Consider the following 22,576-nt stretch of genomic DNA (forward strand, 5'->3'; position numbering starts at 1 on the left):
ATAAGGCATAAAAACAGCAGATCAGGTGGTAAAAGAAGAAAGAAAGTCTATGCGTCACAATATCCACCGACAGTATTTCAGTGAACACAATAGCTCCTAATTGAAATGCTGTTCATTTACATCAGCTGTCTGTGTCAGAAAGGCTGGGACACTACGCTGCACATCCTTCTGTCGGGAAGTGAACAATGTGTGTCCTGATTAACACGCCACTCGACTTTAATGGTTCTATGACACACAGAGAGCAAGAATCTAATCATACACAGCTGTTGAAATGCTTTCAGAAGCTCAGACCAAAGCAAGCCACTACAAACACAGAAGACCTGCTTATAGACTGTTATAAGAGAGAGACCTTTTAGATGTAGTAAATCCAAATATTTTTTATAGGTTTATCCTAATCATAATTTATTTTTTCTGATAAAACTGTACTCAACCCTAAATTCAGTACAGTATAATGTGAATGCAAGGCCCTCTAGTGGTAATATTTCAATAAAAATATGGTGCTGTAAAGACATGTCCATTAGATTTAATGACACACACTAACAATACATGAATATCTGAGGATTTTTGCATAATTCAATCAGAAGCATAATTTCAATGATGCAGTAAACAATATGAATATATGTATTGACACACTTCCCAGAAGCATTCTATTAGTATAGTTGAATAATGGTTCTTGAATTTAGCTATTTTAATAATGCATGATCAGGATTTTTGAGGCCGATCACAGGAAGCAGTATCTGCCGATACGAAAAGCCTTCTTTTTATCATGTACAATTATTTATAGTGATGATCCAGTCAAGATTTTTAGACAATTATCCATTTTTGATGGGTGGAGGGGGAGGGGGGGGGGGGGGGGTTAGGCATTTTTCAAAAATATATATTTATCTCACCTAAATGTTTGATCATGTACTGCATTTTTGTTTTTACAATCATGCAATTGTTGCACAATAGCTTACACACAGCACAAGCCTGATTTCATGAGCTGTATGTGAGGTTCACACATACTCCGGTTTGCAGTGTGCATGCAGTCCATGTGCGGTATGTAAGCGGTGCAGAACTGTATGTACGCGGTGCAGTTGTGTTTACTACAAACACAACATTTATCCATTATTTTGATTTTATATCCAAACATTGTTACTCTTAAAATTATTTTTCAACGTTGTGATACACAATCTTCATAGATGTGTTAAAACACAATAAATATAAGAAACACATTATTCAATGCTTTTTACTTTTGCTTTTACTTCTAGATTTATATATTAAATTGCTCAACCAAGTGGCAAAACATTCAAACTACTTTTCTTACATGATCACAAACATTCTAAATTAAAATTGACAGAAACAACTTGAATGTCTTATCTTTTGCATTAAAACTTTATTACAAGCAATCCTGCGGTTTATAAAGAACTTTGTTTTCCTACCTCCACGAGTGCCATCTATCGTCTATTATTGCCTTGTTTATCTAACAGTGCTCTTTTCCCTTAAAGGTGGGTTATATGCATTTTTTTTAAAACGGTTTTTAGAAAACTGAGTCGGGCCGAGTACCAAAACAAGCTTGTAGCAAATCAGCAGTAAGGGGCATGTCTACTCATGATGTGGAGGAGAGAGCGCTCAGTGCACAGGATGGACATTAGCCAAGCTGAGCAACGACACATACAAAAGAAGGCTTACGATAAGGCAAGAAGTAGGGCCCATGTAAATTTCGGATAAGCTTTCCAGCACTGGAGAGAACTAAACGAGGAGGAAGGTCTGCAATCAGACACCAAGGTTGCTTTGTTTCTTCTCGATAGGTCAGTAACATTGGTTTTGCTTTGTTTCACAGAAGTAATATACAGTATGCTGACTTTTGATTGAATATGCTTGTGTCATGTTCGCTTGCTTGTTCATCTGCAATCATGTTGTCATTCCCTTCAGCTATGATAAAGACACATTCATTTTAGGGCTACACGATTAATCGCATGTGATTGTCATGCTTTCTTGTCAGTAAATCCGTTTCTGTGATTAGCAGTACATGTCCATCATCTGCTTTCAAATGGAGCGGCACTTACTACACAGAGCCATAGTTCACTGACAAGCTACGCAACATCGCGTCATAATCGTAGATGAATCCCATTCGGTTATGCACGCGATATTGCGTAGCTTGTCAGTGAACGACGGTTCTGTGTAGTAAGTGCCGCTCCATTTGAAAGCAGATGATGGACATGTACTGCTAATCACAGAAACGGATTTACTGACGAGACTAGCATGAAAATCCCATGTGATTAATCAATTTGCGCTAATTAATTTGCACACCTGGAGCATCTAACCTCCTCCACTGTCTGTTTCAAGTGTCGGCTCCCAAAGCGTTTCCGAAAAGTAAGATAATTTGTTTAATACAGCAGATAATAATACAGCAGATTCTGCCATAATAATTGCCTGGTTTGCGTAAGTAAAGGGGGCGGAGCTATCAAAATAGGACCAAGACACTTTTGGGGTAGGAGATTGTTTGTTTTGGTGATTTGAAATATCAACATTGGCTACCAGAAATGACTTTGCCTGCCTTTAAACCTAGCCAAAAAGCCATAGCCTATGTGTTGACTGTGGAACACAGTAGACTTTAATTATATGCATTTATGGTATAATGCAGCACAGCAAAAACAAACTCTGTGTGGAATCGATCTCTGCACTGTTGTAGATAGACCGCTTCTAGATTGCACTGCCGAACTGCAACAGAAGGCATTTTTTGTCATGTCATTTGGAATTAGTAACTACAATTTCTAAGTAATCTAACCACCTCTGCTGCTGAGTTAAGTGCAATTTCTCTACTTGAATGCTGAAAACAGATTTGGAGAAATTTAGCATTACATCACTTGCTCACCAATGGATCATCTGCAGTGAATGGGTGCTGTCAGGATGAAAAATCAGCTGATAAAAACAAGTAATCCACATAACTTGCTTCTTACACACATGCAACTTCTCACTTTGTAAGATGTTTATTTATGGACTGGATTTGTCTGGATTACTAAATTTTCATTTTTGGGTGAACTATTCCATTAAAAACAAAACAGTTTACAGGCACATACATGTATTGTACCTATAAGTGGCATTAGTTACATGTTAAATTTAGTTTAGAAGCTTAATAAGGACAATGCTACACAACCGGTGTGAATTTCTAAACTGGTTCAAGCTGATGAAGCTAGCTAGTAAGTTAAAAAACATATGCTGATCAGTCACGGTGGTCTTTTAGCAGGGCAGGGCTCAGTTTGTGATTAGTCTAATTGCTTTTCTTTTATAACCCAGTTTTGTAACATGACAATGAGATTTCTCAGCAGGAGCTGTCATTCCGACTCTTCCTCTTTCACAAACTGATTTTGATTTGTTGCTGTCTTTAGCCTAACTGCCTCCAGCAGAAATAAGCTTCATATCTTAATAGGGCCATGTGAAACTGAGGTGCAGAGGGAATAAAACTTAACTAGATCACAATCACACACACAATGTTTATACATGCTTGCGAACATACAGGCATAATAGTGCTGGATGAGTTTTTAATGTTAAAACTGCAATATGAAACAAATCCAAACAATTCTATCACAACAAAACCAAGTTCTTGTCTCAGGTTATAAGCGATACAGTTGTGTAACTCTTTTTTTCCCACTATGAGAGGATCTCACTCTTCCAGCTATGCATTTATTTTTCATCAGACAAGCACGACTCCTGTAGGATGGACAGACAGAGAAAGGAAGAGGATGAATGAGCAGTGATGTGGAAGAGGCTCGGTCTGCTGAAGACCAGCAGTCAAACAATGAATAAAGTGTCAAGTGCACTAAAAGTGAGGATGAACTCAGATTGAATACCAGCCGCTCAGTGAACACACTTAAAAGTAGAGAACATTTTTATCATTTTCTAAGAAGCTCTTATGTTTTCGAAATTATATTGCATCCTAATATTTAGCTATTCCCATGGTTATATCTTATAAGTATAAATTAGATAAGTTTAATGAATAGTTCAGCCAGGAAACTCTACACATGCTCTAATTCTATGTTCACAGCCAGTCGGATTCACATACTCATGACCATTTTCCTATATAACCAGGACGTACTCAAAAAATGGCATGTCCGCAAGGTATGCGAGTATGCGTGTCCTCCTAATAGCCCACCACCTCCCCAGCACCACCTGCCTAGATCTGCTCCGGATGATCTTCCTCTCTCTAGCAGCAGCAGCATGTTTCCTTTTAATTTTATGATCTGAAGCAAGTCTACTTGCTCTGCAGCAGCATAGTATATCTGATCCGCCAACACCAAACCTATGCACATTCTATTTACATTAATAAAGATTTTACAATCCTTTCCGAGAGTTGTCATGACTGCAGTTAATTAAAATGCACAATCAACTTCAACTTCAAAACATATACCTTGTGACATTATATAATATTTCATACTTTGAAAGGTATAAAGAATAGTTCACCCGAAATGAAAATTTTGACGGTAGCCACAGACTTCTATAGTATGGAAAAAATACAATTACTATGGAAGTTATCGTTAACTCTTTGGTTATCAACATTCTTCAAAATATCTTCTTTTGTGTTCAACGGAAGAAAGAAATTCATACAGATGATGGCAAAACATAACAGTGCTGTGTAAATGATAACAGAATTAAATTTTTTGGGTGAACCATTACTGTACGTTTAATTTCTTTTTTTTTCTTTTTGTAAATATAAATATATATATATATATATATATATATATTACTATCTTCTGATTTATTTTCTGGCATTATCCTAAGAATATTTTTATTTCACTTTTTTATCATTGTTAAATAAAAATATTATAAATAAAAAGATAATAAAGCATTATATAAAAATAGCGAAGAATTAATGAATCTGCATTACTAAAAACTGTATGCTGTCTAAAAACGACACCCTCAAAATCAAGAGGAACATGCTACAGTTTCTATTTCTCATGGCTAGGGGGAGGAAGCTGTTCCCAGATTGGATTTGCAGAGAAAGCAGGGAGAACCGGAGCGTGTGACAAGCTTTACGGGGAGTAACGGATTATACTTCCAGCACTGCAAACTGAGCTGAATGACACCCAAAGAAACACCAGCAGCACTGAGCCACTTACTCTTAAACTGTCATCTTATGTAATACTTCTATAATCCTTTGAAACTGACTTACATTGAATACTTCCTAAACCTCCTCTTGTGCAATCAAAGAGAAGCCACTCTGCAGAAACATCACCCATACAGTGCTTTACATTGACAATCAAAATCTGAACGTACCACCTGACACAGATTCTACTCATCTATTCAGCGCAAAACAAGTTTGCGCCCATGCAAAAATATGAGAAACACTCCTTTTATGCATAATGCTTCACTAAGAACTACTAAGAAACACCATATGGAAACTTCATTTTATGCATTTCAGCTTCAAGCATCAAAATCCATCCCAGTCATGAAGATTTTAAATGAAACTCAACAGGCAGCTGAACTCACCAGAGCCTCCGAGGCATTTTGAAGGTAATGTGCAGGTCTCTTCTATAGTTAATGAGTCTCCAGTTCTCCCCATCCGTTGAAATGATAGTCAGAATGAGAAGCACACACTGGCTACTGATTGCACAACTGTACTCTTAGGGTTTAGATCCTCCGCAAGGACAAAGCATTACACTTTATCATGAGTGAGAGAGAGAAAGAGAGAACGACATAGAGGTGGGGAGGGGGGTTTGAAATCCTCCCAGACACCCTAGTAGCCCTGTCGGCTTTGTTCACTCATTTTGATTATGCGCCCCACACACACACACACACACGCACACACACACACACACACACACACACACACACACACACAAACACAAACACACACACACACACACACACACACACACACACACACACACACACACACAGATATGTCAGCAGGTTTGGGGAAGAAGCAATAAATGGACTGATGCAACATATATTACACAAACCACCGTGAGCTTCTGAATAAGTCATAGGCATCAAAGTTTGAATACTTTAATATTTAATAAGCTACTCAAGACAATAAATCATGAGCAAAACTAATATCAAGACACACAGACACCAAACACTTCAATCAGAGAGCAGATCTGGCATGTCTGTCATGCACGCCAAGAGGTCTCAGACTAGCTTCATGTGTCAATTACACTTACGGGTGTCTGTATTAATATAACGTGACTGACAGGCATGTCAACACAAAGGTTCAAAAATAGGAAAAGAGAACATTTCAACATTGAAAAAAATTAAACAGTTTATCTTAGTCTTCTATAATGTAATTAAAGAATTAAGAATTACCTACCTTTATGATGGATAATATATACATAATTGAAAGAAAAAAGGGAAATATTTTAGGGACAACACTGGAAAAAACACAAAATATAATACAATAAACAAAATAATGATGATAATGATAATTATAACAATTATATTGCTTAATTATATTAATATTTATTTGAAATGTTGTCCCTTTTATGCCCTTTTTATATATATATATTTTTTTATTTACAATAATAATAATAATAAATGTCAACAATTATCATTACTATTTTTTTACAATTATTATTATTATTATTATTATCCAAAACTGTCTTTTTATTTTCCTTAGTTTTTATTATTATTTTTATACACTGTAGTATAAAACAACAACAATTATAATAATACTTATAATAACAATAACAATGATAGTTCAATTATATTATTATTTATTCAAATATATTATTATTATAAGTTGCTGCAAATTTAAGCAAATGTAGCAAACGGCTTGTAAATAACTAGCTGATATCACACTCTGTTTAAGACCTATAAAGCAACACCTCCGCAACCAAGTCCTGTTTTGGTTTGTTTACTCATGGCTGTGCTGTTTTGTGTGGGTTTTTTCAACAGAATGCAATACATACTGGTTTTCTTGTTAGCTTAGCATGCTTTAATGTCACTTGCATACATGTAAACACAAACAGGCTAACGCATGTGGTCTGTGTTGCATAAGCACAAACTTCCCCGTCTTGCCAGGTTTGATGTGTGAAACATATGTGCGTGTTTGCAAAGGCGTGAGCTCATCCACACCCTTCTAAGCAGGGCTGAGCAGTGGGTGATTGGTTAGATGCGGAGATCCCACCTGCTACCCCTCCACCTGGTTGCTAGCATGATCCATCACATTAGATTGTAAACAAAAATGTCTGAACTGGGTCTCAAAGTCATCAGCATCGCTGAAAGAAAAACAGGATATGACAGAAAACTAGGGATGCACCGAATATTCGGCCACCGAAGATTTTCGGCCGAAAATGGCCCAAAAGAGCATTTTCGGTTTTTGGCCGAAAGACTTTTATCACCGAAACAACACGGCCGAAATGTTGTGATGATGACGCAAACAGAAACCGCGACCTGAACGTGCACCTGCATAGCGCAGACCACGAGCTCCCCGCGACATTCACTTCACACCAGTGAGAACATTCTCTGTCTTCTTATTCCTTTATTCGCAGCACTAAAGCGTCTCCTAACAAAGAGATTGAGACGGACCACGAAGTGAGAACAAAGAAAGGTACAGTCTTATAGAGTCTGTTAGCACACGTCTCACTGAGATCTTTTCGGATCCTCTGCACTTCATCGCGAATGTGCTTGATCCGCGTTATAAAGATCATTACTTGGATGCGGAAATAAGGCACGAGAAATGATACAGGCCGCGCTGGATGCGGAGAACCCGCGTGGAGACGGAGAAGCGCCAAGCGCAGGAGACAGATCAGAGCGCGGAAAAAAGACTCGTCTCTTGGCATTCACCCTCGTTGTCTGATATTTTCAGTGAAATTCTGCAAGAAAGTGCCTCAAATAATAATACATTGGCTATTGTTCTAGTTCTTAGGCTACTATATATGTGACATTTTATTTACAGTAGCCTATATATATATACACACACACACACATATATATATACATACATAATATCAGATTGTAGCCATATTTCTGCTAGATTTTCTGCTAGATTTCTGCTTTAATTTGATAAAACAAATTATTTATGCCCTGCCCCTATTTAAATACACTCTCTCAAATATTTCTCAAATGTCAGGCAGATGACAAGCTCAACTGCTCAACAGCTAGATGGTTATCTGTCTGAAGTCCCCATCCCCAGAAGTGATAACAGTCTTGCCTACTGGAGAAGTAATGCACTTTCTAGTCCTACAGAGAACAATTTCAAATGCACTTGACCTAAATGCACTTTGTTTTTATGAGAGAACAGTTCATTTTAAAACCTTTCTGCAGGCCAGTAGGCCTGTACATTATTATTTAATATTCACATGAGTGGGATACATTTTTAGTTTGAATTTTATTTTATACTGTGCATTGTTGCAATGTGCTTAATAAATATTGCATAATTTGTAATTATGTATTTTTATGTTTTTTATAATTTATGTAATTGTAATTATCTTTGAAACTTTAATATTAATTTATGCAATTGCAATGTCTTAATTTTAGTAAAGTTAGTACATGGTCATAGCAATAAATGCAATGGAATAATTGGCATAATTTCTTTCGGTGTTTCGGTTTCGGTTTTCGGCCTTGGTTTTCTCTTTTTCGGTTTTCGGTTTCGGCCAAGAATTTTCATTTCGGTGCATCACTAAAGAAAACCATATCATATTTTCAGTGGAGGGATTCTCATGTACAAGGCCTCTTAAATAGCTTCCTTAATAACCTCTGCAATCAACCACTTACACTGGAAACCGGGTTGCCAGGTTTTCACAACAAAACCCACACAACTGCTACTCAAAACTAGCCTAATTATCATGTTATTAGGGTCGCTTCAACCTACGGACATGAAAAACAACCCGCACAACACTATTGAAGTAGCCTAATTCTGTGGGAAATTTGCAGACTTGACAACACTGACGCTAAACAACATGTTGGCCAAGTACCACCAAATGCTTACTTACATTTGCAAGTAGCTTTGGATTAAATTTCATGTTAATTCAAGTGTTACTTGTCATTTCTTTGTAATTATTTGCGAAATTCACTAGCAATTTCAATTTCTGAATTGCGTAAACCTGTAGCAATGTTGCCAAGTCTAAGCAATATTCCCACATCATTGAGCTACTTTTATACTGTTGATGCAAGTTACTGCGTGGTTTGAAGCGAAACCTTGAGGTGGAGGTTTTGTTATGTAGACCTGGCAACCCAGATCTGTAGCTAAATCGATACCCATTTTTTATACTGTACATATTTTATTGTAACGCCTAAATTCTCTTGAATTTCAAATAACGTATTATAATGGATTTTAGTTAGTGTTTTAATTGTATTTATTTAGACATTTTTATTTTTTAATTTTAATATCGGCTATTTATTGATTACCAGCCATAACATGAAAATATCACACATTTTATAAAATGAAGATCAGTGTATCCCCAATGTGAATAAAACTGTGTAAACATGTACAAACGGAAAAACAGAATATATTCCTGTTCGACTTGTTGCTATTTTTCTTCATTAATGTTGATAGTCTGATTTTCGTTGTTATTAATGATCTGATTATTTTAATGATCATAAATCACTAATTATAACCTCTTGAAAGAAAGAATCATACCGAAACACTCAGTTTCGTTTACATTTCGTAGCAACAGATTATGGTAGACCATACTAAAATTACATCGCAAAGTTGTAGCAATTTGTGTCATTCTTCGTTAAATAACCCCGACTCCTTTAGGGTTTGCTAATTCAGATAAATTATATAATATCAGATGGTCTAAACATACATGGTCTACAGACATAAAGGACCCGAGTTTTCATCTTGCCAGTGGGATTTCTAAAAATAGGTATGTGGTCTACACCATCCTTCAAACACTTATGAACACAATGGAAATACTAATGACCCTCGCCTTTCATCAATTCACCTCAAAGCAAACCATGAATTGGCCCTGTAAAGGCCGATATCAGGCAGAACTGGATCATTTCCATGTGTATGATCTACAGTCACGAACCCTATTCAGGGTTATGCAGTGATACACGCAAACAGAGCGACGCTTCTTTCCACTCTGATGCTCCGAGCACTTTACCAAAGCACTTCATCAGAGCCTTTCAGGATCTTCGAGCCCTGTTTGTTTGTTTGTGTGTGTGAGGATAATGCTGGAGATGCATGTGCACCCATGAATAATAAGCTAAACCCTGTGAATGAGTGGATGGATGGCAAGCAGGTGGACGATGAATATGAACATTTGGCTTGAAAGGACAGATTAACCCTTTAATGCTGTTACCAATGAAGATTCAGCATAGCTCTTACTGGGGCAAACTGACCCTACATGACAAAACAGAAGGAACATGAGACTGATGAGAAAGAAAATATTTTTCATTTTGCCAATGGATGGATGAAAACTAAATAAAAATCAGATTAATAAGAATTACAACAAGTAAGGGTTTGAATATTTGTTCTAAAATGATTATTTGAACTTTGGGGAAGTCGTGGCCTAATGGTTAGAGAGTCGGACTCCCAATCGAAAGGTTGTGAGTTTGAGTCCCGGGCCGGCAGGAATTGTGGGTGGGGGGAGTGCATGTACAGTTCTCTCTCCACCCTCAATACCACGACTTAGGTGCCCTTGAGCAAGGCATCGAGCCCCCAACTGCTCCCCGGGCGCCGCAGCATAAATGGCTGCCCACTGCTCTGGGTGTGTGCTCACAGTGTGTGTGTGTGTTCACTGCTCTGTGTGTGTGCGCATTTCGGATGGGTTAAATGCAGAGCACAAATTCTGAGTATGGGTCACCATACTTGGCTGAATGTCACTTCACTTCACTTCATTTACTTAATGACAGTGATGTATCTTATAATATGAAAGTTGGCCACATTTTGATTCAATCTGATTAGATCTGTGGTTCTGCGCCTTTTTTCACTCATAATAACTTTATTATTAACAGAAATTAGGCGTGCATTAATACAGGTTACACAATTAATTTTGTGATACTAGAAGTTTGGAGAGCTGTATGTTCTTCAATTTAAACAACAAATATTGATGTCCATGTTTTTCTTTTTTCTTTTTTAGCATTTTAATCAACTTAGAATGTTTTAAAATATTCTCAATAATATAAATGTTAATTACATATGAATTATTAATATATCTAAACTCATACAGCCCCCCAAAAAGTACTATATTAGGCTTTAATAATAACATATTATAATATTTTCTTCAAATCAAGGCAGTCACAGTCCTAACTGTTCAAAATGACAAATAAAATGGATCTTGTTTTAATGAACAACTGAAAGGACTCATGAATCAGTCTAATGAGCCTGTTAATAATTAACATCTTAATTAACATCTGATTCATGCACTTTGCCACAAGGCAACCACTTTGGTTATTCTGGACTCAAAAACAACCAATAACTAGAACTTTATAATGGTGTGGTCCTCGTGTTTAACATATACATTTACATAAGAGTGAATGTAGAAAAGCCTTAAAGAGGCCACATAAAACCACATACAGATGATACTTTTCACACAGGAACTAAGCATTTTGTTCACACGAATCTATACACACGACACTGCCTGCAGTTTTCTTTTGAGCAACAGGCGTCTCATTGACCTCTTTTCATGAAATGGATAGCTAAGAGAATACAGACTGTCAGTTTTTGTGGGAGATGGAGAGGAGAGGGGGGTCTGCGGTGCAGACAGTACTCACCGGGCTCGAAGGGCGCTAATGGTAGACTTGTCAACCCTGCATTTGAAGAGATAAGACAAGAAAGCATTTAGGATCAAGGAACAAAACTAGATGGCTGTAATTTGCTTGGTTCGACCCGTCAGCTGAACTGGCAGGATGAAAGGAACAAAAGGGGTTAAAAAAGGACAATTCTGCAATGTATCATCCCTGTATGATTTTGTTGCCGACATGTTAGCTTAATGCCCAATTAATGTTGACATGCAGAAAAGGTCACCCACCAGCACCGTCTAGCCACAATATCACATCAAAACATAACAGGGTTGACTCAGGCTGTGAAAAAGGGTGTGACCGTTAATTTTTATCCAGCTTGTTTTTGATATTTCACACATTTATGTGTCACATACTGTTTCCTTTTATCAGCAGAGTGAAGGTATGGTGTTAAATTAGGACTTTTAATCTCGAAAGCATTTTTTAATTCACATGGACATCCTTTATCTCAGTTTTTGCATGAAAAGTACTGTCATATGATGACAAAAAAAATAATCACTTTAATTATTTTTAACACACGTGATGCACTTATGATGACCAATCTGTAAACTTTGAAATAGTCACAGAATGTTTAAACAGTAAAACAAGAAGACTTTATGATTTAAATGTGAAGAACTTGTTCACATTTTTTTTTCTGTGTTAAGTTATATCCAGTTTAACAGTTTCATTACCATGACAACATTATGCTTAAAAATGTACAGCGCAAATGCACAAGTTTTAACAGAAGAATTAAGTGATTGAAGAATTGAGTGATTTATAACCTCACATTTCTGCTATAAATGCTACAAAAATGTTGAAATAACAGTATTTTGAATAGCTTTTACCTTTATGACGCACTCTATATACACAATTCATAGAAAGAAAACGAAAATTTAAATAACGCTTAACACAAAATACTAATAAAAATAATAAATTCATAATAATGTGTTATGTGTTGTTCCCAAAGTCCCTGCACATTACTTATCATTGACTTGTTCAGCAATATCTTAGTGTGTTGAACCTGGAATATTCCTTTAATAGATGCTATTTTTGACATTTCTAACCATGAGAGCGGTTATGTGCAGCAGTCCGTGAGGGTACTGCTGTCAACTCCCATTACTGTACGTAACTGAGGTTATTGTGTCTCATTTTCTTTATTATACTAGACCCATTCCCTAAAACACACAACAACAGGGAATGGAACATCCTATTCAGTGAGACAGTTTGTTTCGGTTTGATATTTTGCAAAGTAACTCATATAATACATTATAAGGGAGAATTTAAGTGTCAAGTGTCAAAATGTATTAGCAGGAGACTTTGAAACCAACTGGACCTACATAATACAATGCCGGCGCAGCACCTATGAAGTTCACATGTACATGCAATATGAAAAAAAAGAGAGATTTCCAACTGCTGCACACTCCTTTGAGCAACACACTCAGATGTGGGTTATAAATGGATGTCAAAGTGAAACTTAAAGTGTATTACAGATGGGAAAAGCACAGTTGCATGAGCATGGTGTCTGTAATTGGTGACTGCAGACAATCCATCATCTCACTGTCCACCACAGTGAGGGAGCTTTCACAACTAAATGATGTAAAAATCGAATAAAATGTGGTTTAAGTGTACCTCACACGCAGGCTACTCTCTCTTATGAAATCAGCATCTCTTATGATTTGTGTGTGTGTGTGTGTGTGTGACCATCTGTTTGTGCGAGGTGACTGTTGAGGTGTCACTATTAAAAGCATGGTGTGATAGTGACTGGGTGTGGTGGGGATGTGGGTATTTCTGAGAGAGGAAGGGTGTGGATGTGTGTGTGTGTGTTTACATGATACAGAATTTCCCACAGCAAAAAGCTGACACAGGCCCCTATATGCAATTCTCGTTTGTTTGCAACATTTAGTACAGAATTACTGCAGCACATGAAATATAGCCTATGCTTTTACAAATAATACATAGGGGGTGACACAAAGGTAATCTAGCTATGCATCCATCCACCTATTTTTATGCAAATTTTTGGATATACTGGAAATGCCACGATGTTCATACATTCTAAAAATACTCATAAAAATCATATGCACTCAGCTGAGTCTGATGAGTTTATCCGATTAGAAGACATGTTCATGAACCATGATGGAAACACATTTGGGTGCAATTTATAATATAAAAAAGGCCGAAAGTGGCTTCGCTTATTGCAGCAACTTCTATTTTTCTTAGTAATATTTAGTCCCAGTTTTTTAGGAAGTTAGGTTTTGGGTCTCTTCAACTCACTGGATAGAAATGGTGCTTTATTCGCAAATGTTTTATGTGATATGCCACTTTTACGCACAGGTTTAATAGACAACTTTGGATGAAAACACCTACTGTACTGTTACTCACAGCAAGTTGGTTTATTTGTCTGTGTTTAAAGCCATGGGAGCTTCTGTGGCCAAGGCTCATGATGAGAAAAAATATATTTTTAACATCTAAAAACTCTAAAACTGTATCTGGCTTAACAAAAATCTCTTCAAAAAAGTTTTCACAGGGTTAAAACCTTACTATTGGGTGAACTTTAAGGCTAAATAAACTCGAACCTCAACCAATTGCTTAGCCAAAACCTAACCATCAACCTAAAGCAAAGCCTAAACCAAAATGTAAGTGTAAACCCACGCCTAAATCTAAGAACTAAGTGCAATTTCTAGGCAAATTCTGAATGTTGTGAACACATCAAACCAAATAAGAGGCCAAATAGATTTAAAAAGGGTTAAAAATAGCCTTGAAAGCAAAGTTTGTTGTCAGGTAGAGAAGATGTAGAGGAGGAGCAAGAGAGAAAGTACAAGAAGAGTGCTGAAAGCTGTAAAAGCCTCAGTGGAGAGCTGAAACTGTAGCATCATAAATAAAGCATTCACTCGCTCTGACCCTTCAGAACCTTGGCCTTCATATTCACTGTTTCCCTGTGTGGTGACACACACACACACCATCGAAATAAGATGCATACCAGCATGTAATGATAAACATATACCAACGAAACACAATCACAACCCCACACTTACCCAACATGTGTGAGATCAGGGTTTCAAGAGGGAAGCCAGAAAGGAAATGTGAAACGCTCTCAAGCAGGACAGTGGTGAGAAATCACGCTAATGTGCACTGTAATGCATCTACGGTTCCTTTTAAATGATTTAACATTACAGAAAATATTCAGCATCTCAGTCAGAGCATCATACAGAAACTTAACCGGTATCTTTATTCTATCTTTTTGTCCAAACAATGCAAGTCAATGCATTGCCTTTCATTATATGGACAAAAACAAAGAGACAACTAAACACACTACTTTCAATTCAAGTCATTAATGATCATTCGTTTATTAATATTAGTATGTCTACAAGAGATTGACACATCACTGGCTTTCACTACGGTCAAGTTTCTCTGGAAGTTGTGAATGCATTGTTAGAGCTTGTAAAGAGTAATAGCAATAGCAATACCTTCTTTTCCATTCAGAAAATATATTTGCTACTCACTTAATAAGTGTCCCCATCATATTCCACTGTGGCATGATCTAAGCAACTGTCTTGGTTTATACATGAATTTCAGACTAACAGGGCTCTGTAGCAACTTTTGCAAAGTCCTGGTCCATATGAGTGAGCAAAGAAAAACAACAACACTTGAAGTTGAAAAATGGGCAGGTCCAGTTTACTGGATATCCTCTGATTCATCTGCATACATGCTACTATTACTATATCAACTGTTACGACACACCTAACATCTTCTCTCTTAGATGTCACACAGAACTATTACAAATCGATATTGTGTGATATTCCTCACTGTAAATCATTCAGCTTATAAATCAATGCAAAGCCATCATTGGAGAGTGCAAATGAATGCAGATTAAAAACAGCAGGTGCAAGCATGCTGACAACCATAAATAAACATCACAGGTCATCTGGCAGACATTTCTACATCGCTGACAGCTGATGCTGTTCCACATGAGCAACGTACCATCCAAATCCCCCGAAGGATACGCTCCTCTTCCTCCTCAGCATGGTCCCTCTTTATTCGCCTCTAACTCCAGTTCGTCTTCCTCTCTCTCCCTCCTCACTGTCTCTCTTGTATCGTCCCTCTGTGCTTGTGTTTCAGTATCTCACAATCACTCTTTCAGTTTCCTCACTCTCTCGTGTGCATCTCTTTCTGTTTATGAAATGATTTCATTCTCCACCCTGTTTCTCGCCCTTTGTGCATGTGGATGTGTGTGACAGTGTGGGGTTTTCACACCCGCTATGTCACTCCCTCTCACTTCAGCGTACAACTCCACACATGTTAAGAGTAGAAGACAGGGTGGAGGAGAAAGAGAGGAGGGGCTGAACGCAGTATTTTAAAAAACAATACATAAATAAATAAAAATCTCATTCTCTCTAGAGACCCACTGGGCCTTCTGTCTGCTGGAATATAAAATATGAAATATGGCTGCCTGAGAAGACCTTTTAAGTGACAGTGATTCTAAAAATAATACAGTAGAAAAACTACATGATTTTCTTTTTAGCATTTTCTTGCCTGCAACCCAGCAAACTCTATTATTTTCACTAATATTAATATTAGGATAGTGGAATGCATAAAGAAAGATGCATATAATCTATTTTAGCATGAATCTATTTTGCATTTGATCTCACAATACGCCATTATCATGAAAAGACTGGCAGTTATGTGATATTTGGCTCTAGACTGTGCCCATTGTGAAAGCATTAATTGTGCCTAGATTTACGAATTACATCACTATTCAAAAATACATTAACGCCCCCTTCTGGCAAGATTCATTTAGACCAACGATTCTTTCTAGTTCACTGAAAAAAAAAAGTTAAGACTTTCAGAGGTCATCAGAAAGCGACAGATTTTTTTATTAATTTACGTAAACATTAATATATTCGTTATGAGCACCAAAAATAAAACAAAGGCCATTCTGAAATTAATCACAAATTCATTCAAGAATCATTTAGTCTTTTGCCGTGCATTATTTGTCTTTAAGATCAATATAATCACAAAAATAAATTGTAGATTAATAGGTACGATGGAAACAATAAAATGTATGTTTTTTCGCTGCGAGCAGGGTTCGAACCTGCGCGGGGAGACCCCATTGGATTTCAAGTCCAACGCCTTAACCACTCGGCCATCGCAGCTTACCGCAAAGCCTCAATCACTCGCTATAGAACCTTCATGTATCATCCACTTGTGACACGTTTCACGTATTTTCACGCACTTTATATTTTCTATCTGTTAGTCATTATTACATTTAAAATGAATGGGAGAAGGAAAGCTTTCACCTCAGAATTCTACACAGACTGTTCTCTGCTTTTGGTAACAAGATCAATTTAATGTAACGTTACATCTGGGTTTGCTAACTTACAGTTTTTTACAATCACTTTGCTACTATTTTCAGAACCTTGATGTCATTTTTCACAACTCTAGACACAAAACTCAAAACGGTTATCACTTGTAACACAGGCTGTCTAATGTTCAAAACACTGCCTTGCGCATTCACATCTTTAAAGAAATCTTGCACTTGCACAATCATTGGTTCAAAACACAACTTTACTGTGAAATACCATTGAAACATAACCATAGATCACCCACACACAAGCAAACGATAGTTTCACTGTGTCATTGTTCGTACAATCATTAAATATTGTAGAACAAAATAGGTGATACAGGTTTCATTATGGTACTACATGTACAGTAAATACATCTCTGTAAAAGTACTGCAGTAGTAGAGAGAATACTACAGACACAGTGGAATCATTGAACAAATTTTGTAATATATTGATGCAAAACACTACAGTACTGTACAATTACAACATAGGTTTATTTGAATCAAAGCAAAAATAATTAGATATGAAATTGAAACCCACCACACCATCTTCTGATATAGCCGCACACATGGTAATGTTAGCCCCACGTTGTCCAGGTACTTGGATGGTTTCCCGCTGGCCAATGAAATTCCGGCCTCTCCTCCTTGTCTTGGCCAGATTAAAACCTGCCTCATCCAAATATATGAATTTGTGATGGTCATCATCAGCATCCAGCTCCATCACCCTCTAAAAATACATTTTGGAAAGAGATTTAGAGGTTACTGTACAATGTAGAATTTTTGTGAATGTTTTTACAACAGCCATCTTGAAACTGAACTTACCTGAACATACTCAGTCCTCATTTGCTTCACTCTGTCTGCATTTCTTTCGAAAGGCACACGGTATAGTTGTTTTATAGACACCTGGTGCCTTTTCAGTATGCGTGCAATAGTCGGCAAACTTATGGATCCCACATTGTTGAACATGTCTTCATTGTCCAAGATATGCTGGCGAATTTCTGTAAGATGAATATCATTTCTGGCCCGAACCAAATCGACCACAGCCTGCTCTTGTTGGTCAGTTAGAAAGTTGCCTCTGCCTCCACTATTTGGCCTGGTCACAAAAGTACTGTCAATACTGTAAATATTCTGAAAAGGTGGTACAGTATTTGGTCCCATAGATACAGTGTCTGATGAAGCATTATGATAAAATATTAGGCTACATCCATGGATATTGTAGTCTAATTGGTTCATGCTCCGTGCTAATTGGTGACAATGAATCTCGTTATCTTGAAACGTTCATGATTTACAGTAAACATGGAAGATTGTTTGTCTGTTTCCATACTAAGAGTAATGCAACAGTAACTTATCATTTTGAGCAGTTGTATCAATTGATAGTTAGATCATTGTAAGGAAATGAATAGACACTCATTTGAAATGTAATGTGTGGATTGCCTTTTGAAATAGTAGCACTTTGATATTAAGTTGTGTCATATTGAACAGGTGATTTTTGTTGAATGAACAAATGATCTAAGTTTTATGTGTATTGTATCCAAGCAATTGAGAAAAGGGTTAGAGTTTTGAAAAATTTGCATTTTGATCATTGGTTGTGTGTTTTGTGTCTAGAGTTGTGAAAAATGACATCAAGGTTCTGAAAATAGTAACAAAGTGATTGTAAAAAACTGTATGTTACCTGGCTGGTGTCATATTTTGACAACATGCACTGAAATCCCTATTTAAAGTTTTAAGTATCCGAGGTCTCTATATAAAAACATTTCCTCTTAAGACCGGAGTTTAAATAGTTTGCAAACGCGCGATGTCAAAATTAACATGGTTAAGAAAGGACTGTTCTGAACGACTGAACCGGAAGGGTTAAAAAATACGTCATAATTTACCAGCCAGTCGTATTTCTTACTGGAAAAAATATGCAGGAATATGCGTATTTTAGTATAAATTATTGCTTTTATTATAATTCCAGAAGACATTTTTACAATAACTATATTTATGAGGAGCTTTTATTTTGTCAGAAACTAAAGTGAGAGTATGCCATATCTGCGCTACTAGTGTCGCCTAGCGGAATTACAAATAAATATATAATTTTCAAACAACCTTTGCAAACCGCTTCTTACACTTAAAGGTACAGGTTGTGGGACCTGCCACTAGAGGGCGCACTACCAAAACAATAACAATCACGTGATTTGATGACGCTAAGAAGGAGCGTGGAATGACGGGATTTGTTGTCTTCTACCCAACCGGTGATGGCCATCAATCAGACGATATGAAAACGATTACCACTTGTTCAACAAATATATAGACTTGTGTCATTCAAACATAATAATTGGGCATACATAGCAAACGTGAGTTCAATGATTTACGTGAGTAGATTAACTGTTACATAGAAAGTCAATGCAAAGACGCGATCAGACTATGGATCAGACTTGTCCTCGTGCAGGTCTAGAGATGCGATGCCCTGCGTTTGGTGTGTATGCCCCATAATACTAATCTTGTTGATCAAGTAAAACACAAGCGAGATCGGCATCTCTTTCTAGTTGAAGTTTGTCGCGAAGCTCTTTCCATCTAGAAAATGCAACACCGATATTGATCCTCACTCTTTCTCTCCTCTTGTCCCAAACTCTTCTTGAATTTGGTTGGCCTGTACGCTTACGTTTACGGGAGCTGTCCTTTTCGACAGAACCAGCGGCAGACGGTAAAACAGTAATTATGTTCCAAAAATAAGTAACACAATCCACCATAAAACGTGCAAGAAGAAGTAAATAAAGAACTGCTTGAAGCAAGCTAGTGGTTTGCTGGACGCTAGACACTACTTCCGCATTTGTCCACGACACTGTTGTCATGTCAACATTTCAAGTTATTAGTACTTATTTTTTAGATACTAGTATCTTTTCTACGGAGCCCCGCACATGACATGCAAGAAAAAATAAATAAATTGTGAGCACGATTTACTAATTCGTTCCCTCAATGTACTAAAACGTGCACACGATTACTATTGCACTCCCTCGATTTACTATTGTGTTCCCTCGATTTGCTAAATTGTGCACACGATTTAGCAAATCGAGGGAACGAATTAGTAAATCGTGCGCACAATTTATAAATCGAGTGAACGAAATAGTAAATCGAGGGAACGCAATAGTAATCGTGTGCACGTTCAGTGTCTGTAGCACCAGTGTGCCCTGTACAGAATATTAATGTAAAAACATTCAGTGTCTGTAGCATCAGTGTGCCCTGTACAGAATATTAATGTAAAAACATTCAGTGTCTGCAGCACCAGTGTGCCCTGTACAGAATATTAATGTAAAAACATTCAGTGTTTGCAGCACCAGTGTGCCCTGTACAGAATATTAATGTAAAAACATTCAGTGTCTGTAGCACCAGTGTGCCCTATACAGAATATTATTGTAAAAACATTCAGTGTCTGTAGCACCAGTGTGCCCTGTACAGAATATTAATGTAAAAACATTCAGGGGCTGCAGCACCAGTGTGCCCTGTACAGAATATTAATGTAAAAACATTCAGTGTCTGTAGCATCAGTGTGCCCTGTACAGAATATTAATGTAAAAACATTCAGTGTCTGCAGCACCAGTGTGCCCTGTACAGAATATTAATGTAAAAACATTCAGTGTCTGTAGCATCAGTGTGCCCTGTACAGAATATTAATGTAAAAACATTCAGTGTTTGCAGAACCAGTGTGCCCTGTACAGAATATTAATGTAAAAACATTCAGTGTCTGTAGCACCAGTGTGCCCTGTACAGAATATTATTGTAAAAACATTTAGTGTCTGCAGCACCAGTGCTACAGTCATAACCAAAAATATGGACATCTTTGGTAAATATGATCAAAGAAGGCTGTGAAAATTAATCTGCATTGTTAATCCTTTTGATCTTTAATTAAAAATAATGCACAAAAATCGAACCTTTCATTGGATAATAAGAATTTAAAATGGGGGGAAATATCATTATGAAATAAATGTTTTTCTCTAATAGACATGTTTTTGTTGCTGTTACATGACGTAGCGGTGTCTGACTAGGGGCAAAACGTGGGCTGATGACGTCATCGTTTCAGAAAATATAATCGAAAATATATTTGCCATGCAAACGAAAACGCAAAAGGCGGCGTTTTCAAATTTATCCACTCTGGGACTCGGTTTCACTCTTCCAAAACGCCGGATTCCGTGTGGACGAAATGCCTATCCGATAAAAAATGTGTGCGGATTCACAGAAACACGTCTCTGTGTGGACGGAAAAAAAGAGGACGACTAAAGGACATTTGATTGAATTGAAGTACAGTACACACACACACACACACACACACACACACACAGAGTTGTCACACTGTGTCTGTGAGAATGGTGTTATTCAGCTGAAAGTATTTTCTCCTGCCTTGGCCTGTATGTCAATGTGAGAGGAAGGGGCTTAATACTGTCACTCAAATGAGCTGAATTTAATTTTTCCTTCTTTGTACACTGACCTAAACACAGCTGATTAGCTGATTTTCTTTAATCATTATTATTTTCTCTTCTATGCTGCGTGTATAACACGGTCAGGTTCAGAGGTGTGTCAGAACATTGCTATATTGCCTTCTTTGCTGGTTTAGGTTTATTGATTTGATTGATGAAAAAAACATAGAAAATCACATGTACACACAATGATTAGCTGAATTTTCTTTTCTGATATTCACATTAATGTAAGCTGAGCATTTGCTTTGATATTCTTGAGTATGCAGTGTGTTTAACACAGTCAGGTTCAAATGTGGGTGCAAAAAATCCATTAAACTCTAGCAGAGGTTTGTCAGAGCGTTGCCATTGTGCTATTGCCTTGTGGGCAAGCGAGAAATGTTAAATAAAGCAACAAAAAGATGAAAATTACTTGATTTTACTTTCAATTCCTTTTACATTCTCCAAGGTATTAACATTTTTCATAACTCCACGTAGGACATTTCTGTACATAAATGTAAGCACTGTGGCAGTAGTAATGCAATATTTAGAAAATGTACTCTTGTACTCAAGTACTTTTAAAAACAAGTACTTCAGTACTTTTACTTAAGTAGATATCTGACTGTAGTACTTTTACTTGTACTTGAGTAAAATTTAGCAAGGGGTATCTGTACTTTTACTGAAGTAATGATGCGGTGTACTCTGTCCGCCTCTGAGTACTAGTATCTAATGATTAAGTACTAGTAACTTTACAAAAGACACCCTAAAGAATAAGCAGTAGTAGTTAATGAATAAGCACTAGTACCTAATGAATAAGTACTAGTAATTAATGGAAAAGATACTAGTGTCTAAAAAATAAGTACTAGTAACATGAAAAAAGATACTAGTACAGCTTATAGATAAAATGTTACAACGGCTTGCCATACTACATCAGTAAAGGCGGTAACAAAGGTAACTAACGTCATTGACAGGCGACTGCACTGCCCCGTGTCACTGTTTATAATGGGAATTTTGTCATGATTTACAAGTACTCGAAAACATTAAGATCAGGGGCGGACTTTACCATTAGGCAAAGGTCGGCAATTGCCTTGGGCCCCGAGCTACCTAGGGGTCCCCAAAATGCCCCATTAACTTGCTTAAAGATTTTTTTTTTTTTACTTCG

General features: G+C 37.0%; 1 protein-coding gene and 1 non-coding gene across 5 annotated transcripts in view; both read right to left on the minus strand.

Annotated features, from left to right (window-relative positions):
* The window catches only part of rap1gap2b (RAP1 GTPase activating protein 2b), a 50,192-nt gene extending 34,329 nt beyond the window's left edge, over positions 1–15,863 (minus strand). For 2 of the 4 annotated variants that reach the window (XM_059526593.1, XM_059526591.1), the window contains exons 1-2: positions 15,625–15,863; positions 11,641–11,676 (exon numbers count right to left, since the gene is read on the minus strand). In XM_059526593.1, coding sequence (XP_059382576.1) covers positions 11,641–11,676; positions 15,625–15,668 — 80 coding nt within the window. In that variant the 5' untranslated portion in view covers positions 15,669–15,863. Of the gene's footprint in view, positions 1–5,469; positions 5,706–11,640; positions 11,677–15,146; positions 15,271–15,624 lie in introns of those variants that run through there. The other 2 variants (XM_059526592.1, XM_059526594.1) reach the window with 2 other exon arrangements.
* An 851-nt stretch (positions 15,864–16,714) lies between these two features.
* On the minus strand, positions 16,715–16,796 carry trnas-uga (transfer RNA serine (anticodon UGA)). Its single transcript has one exon. It is a non-coding gene; the product is annotated as a tRNA-Ser (tRNA).
* Between the last annotated feature and the right edge of the window lie 5,780 nt (positions 16,797–22,576).

This window comes from Carassius carassius, chromosome 36, assembly GCF_963082965.1.
Source record: "Carassius carassius chromosome 36, fCarCar2.1, whole genome shotgun sequence".
Lineage (NCBI taxonomy): Eukaryota > Metazoa > Chordata > Actinopteri > Cypriniformes > Cyprinidae > Carassius > Carassius carassius.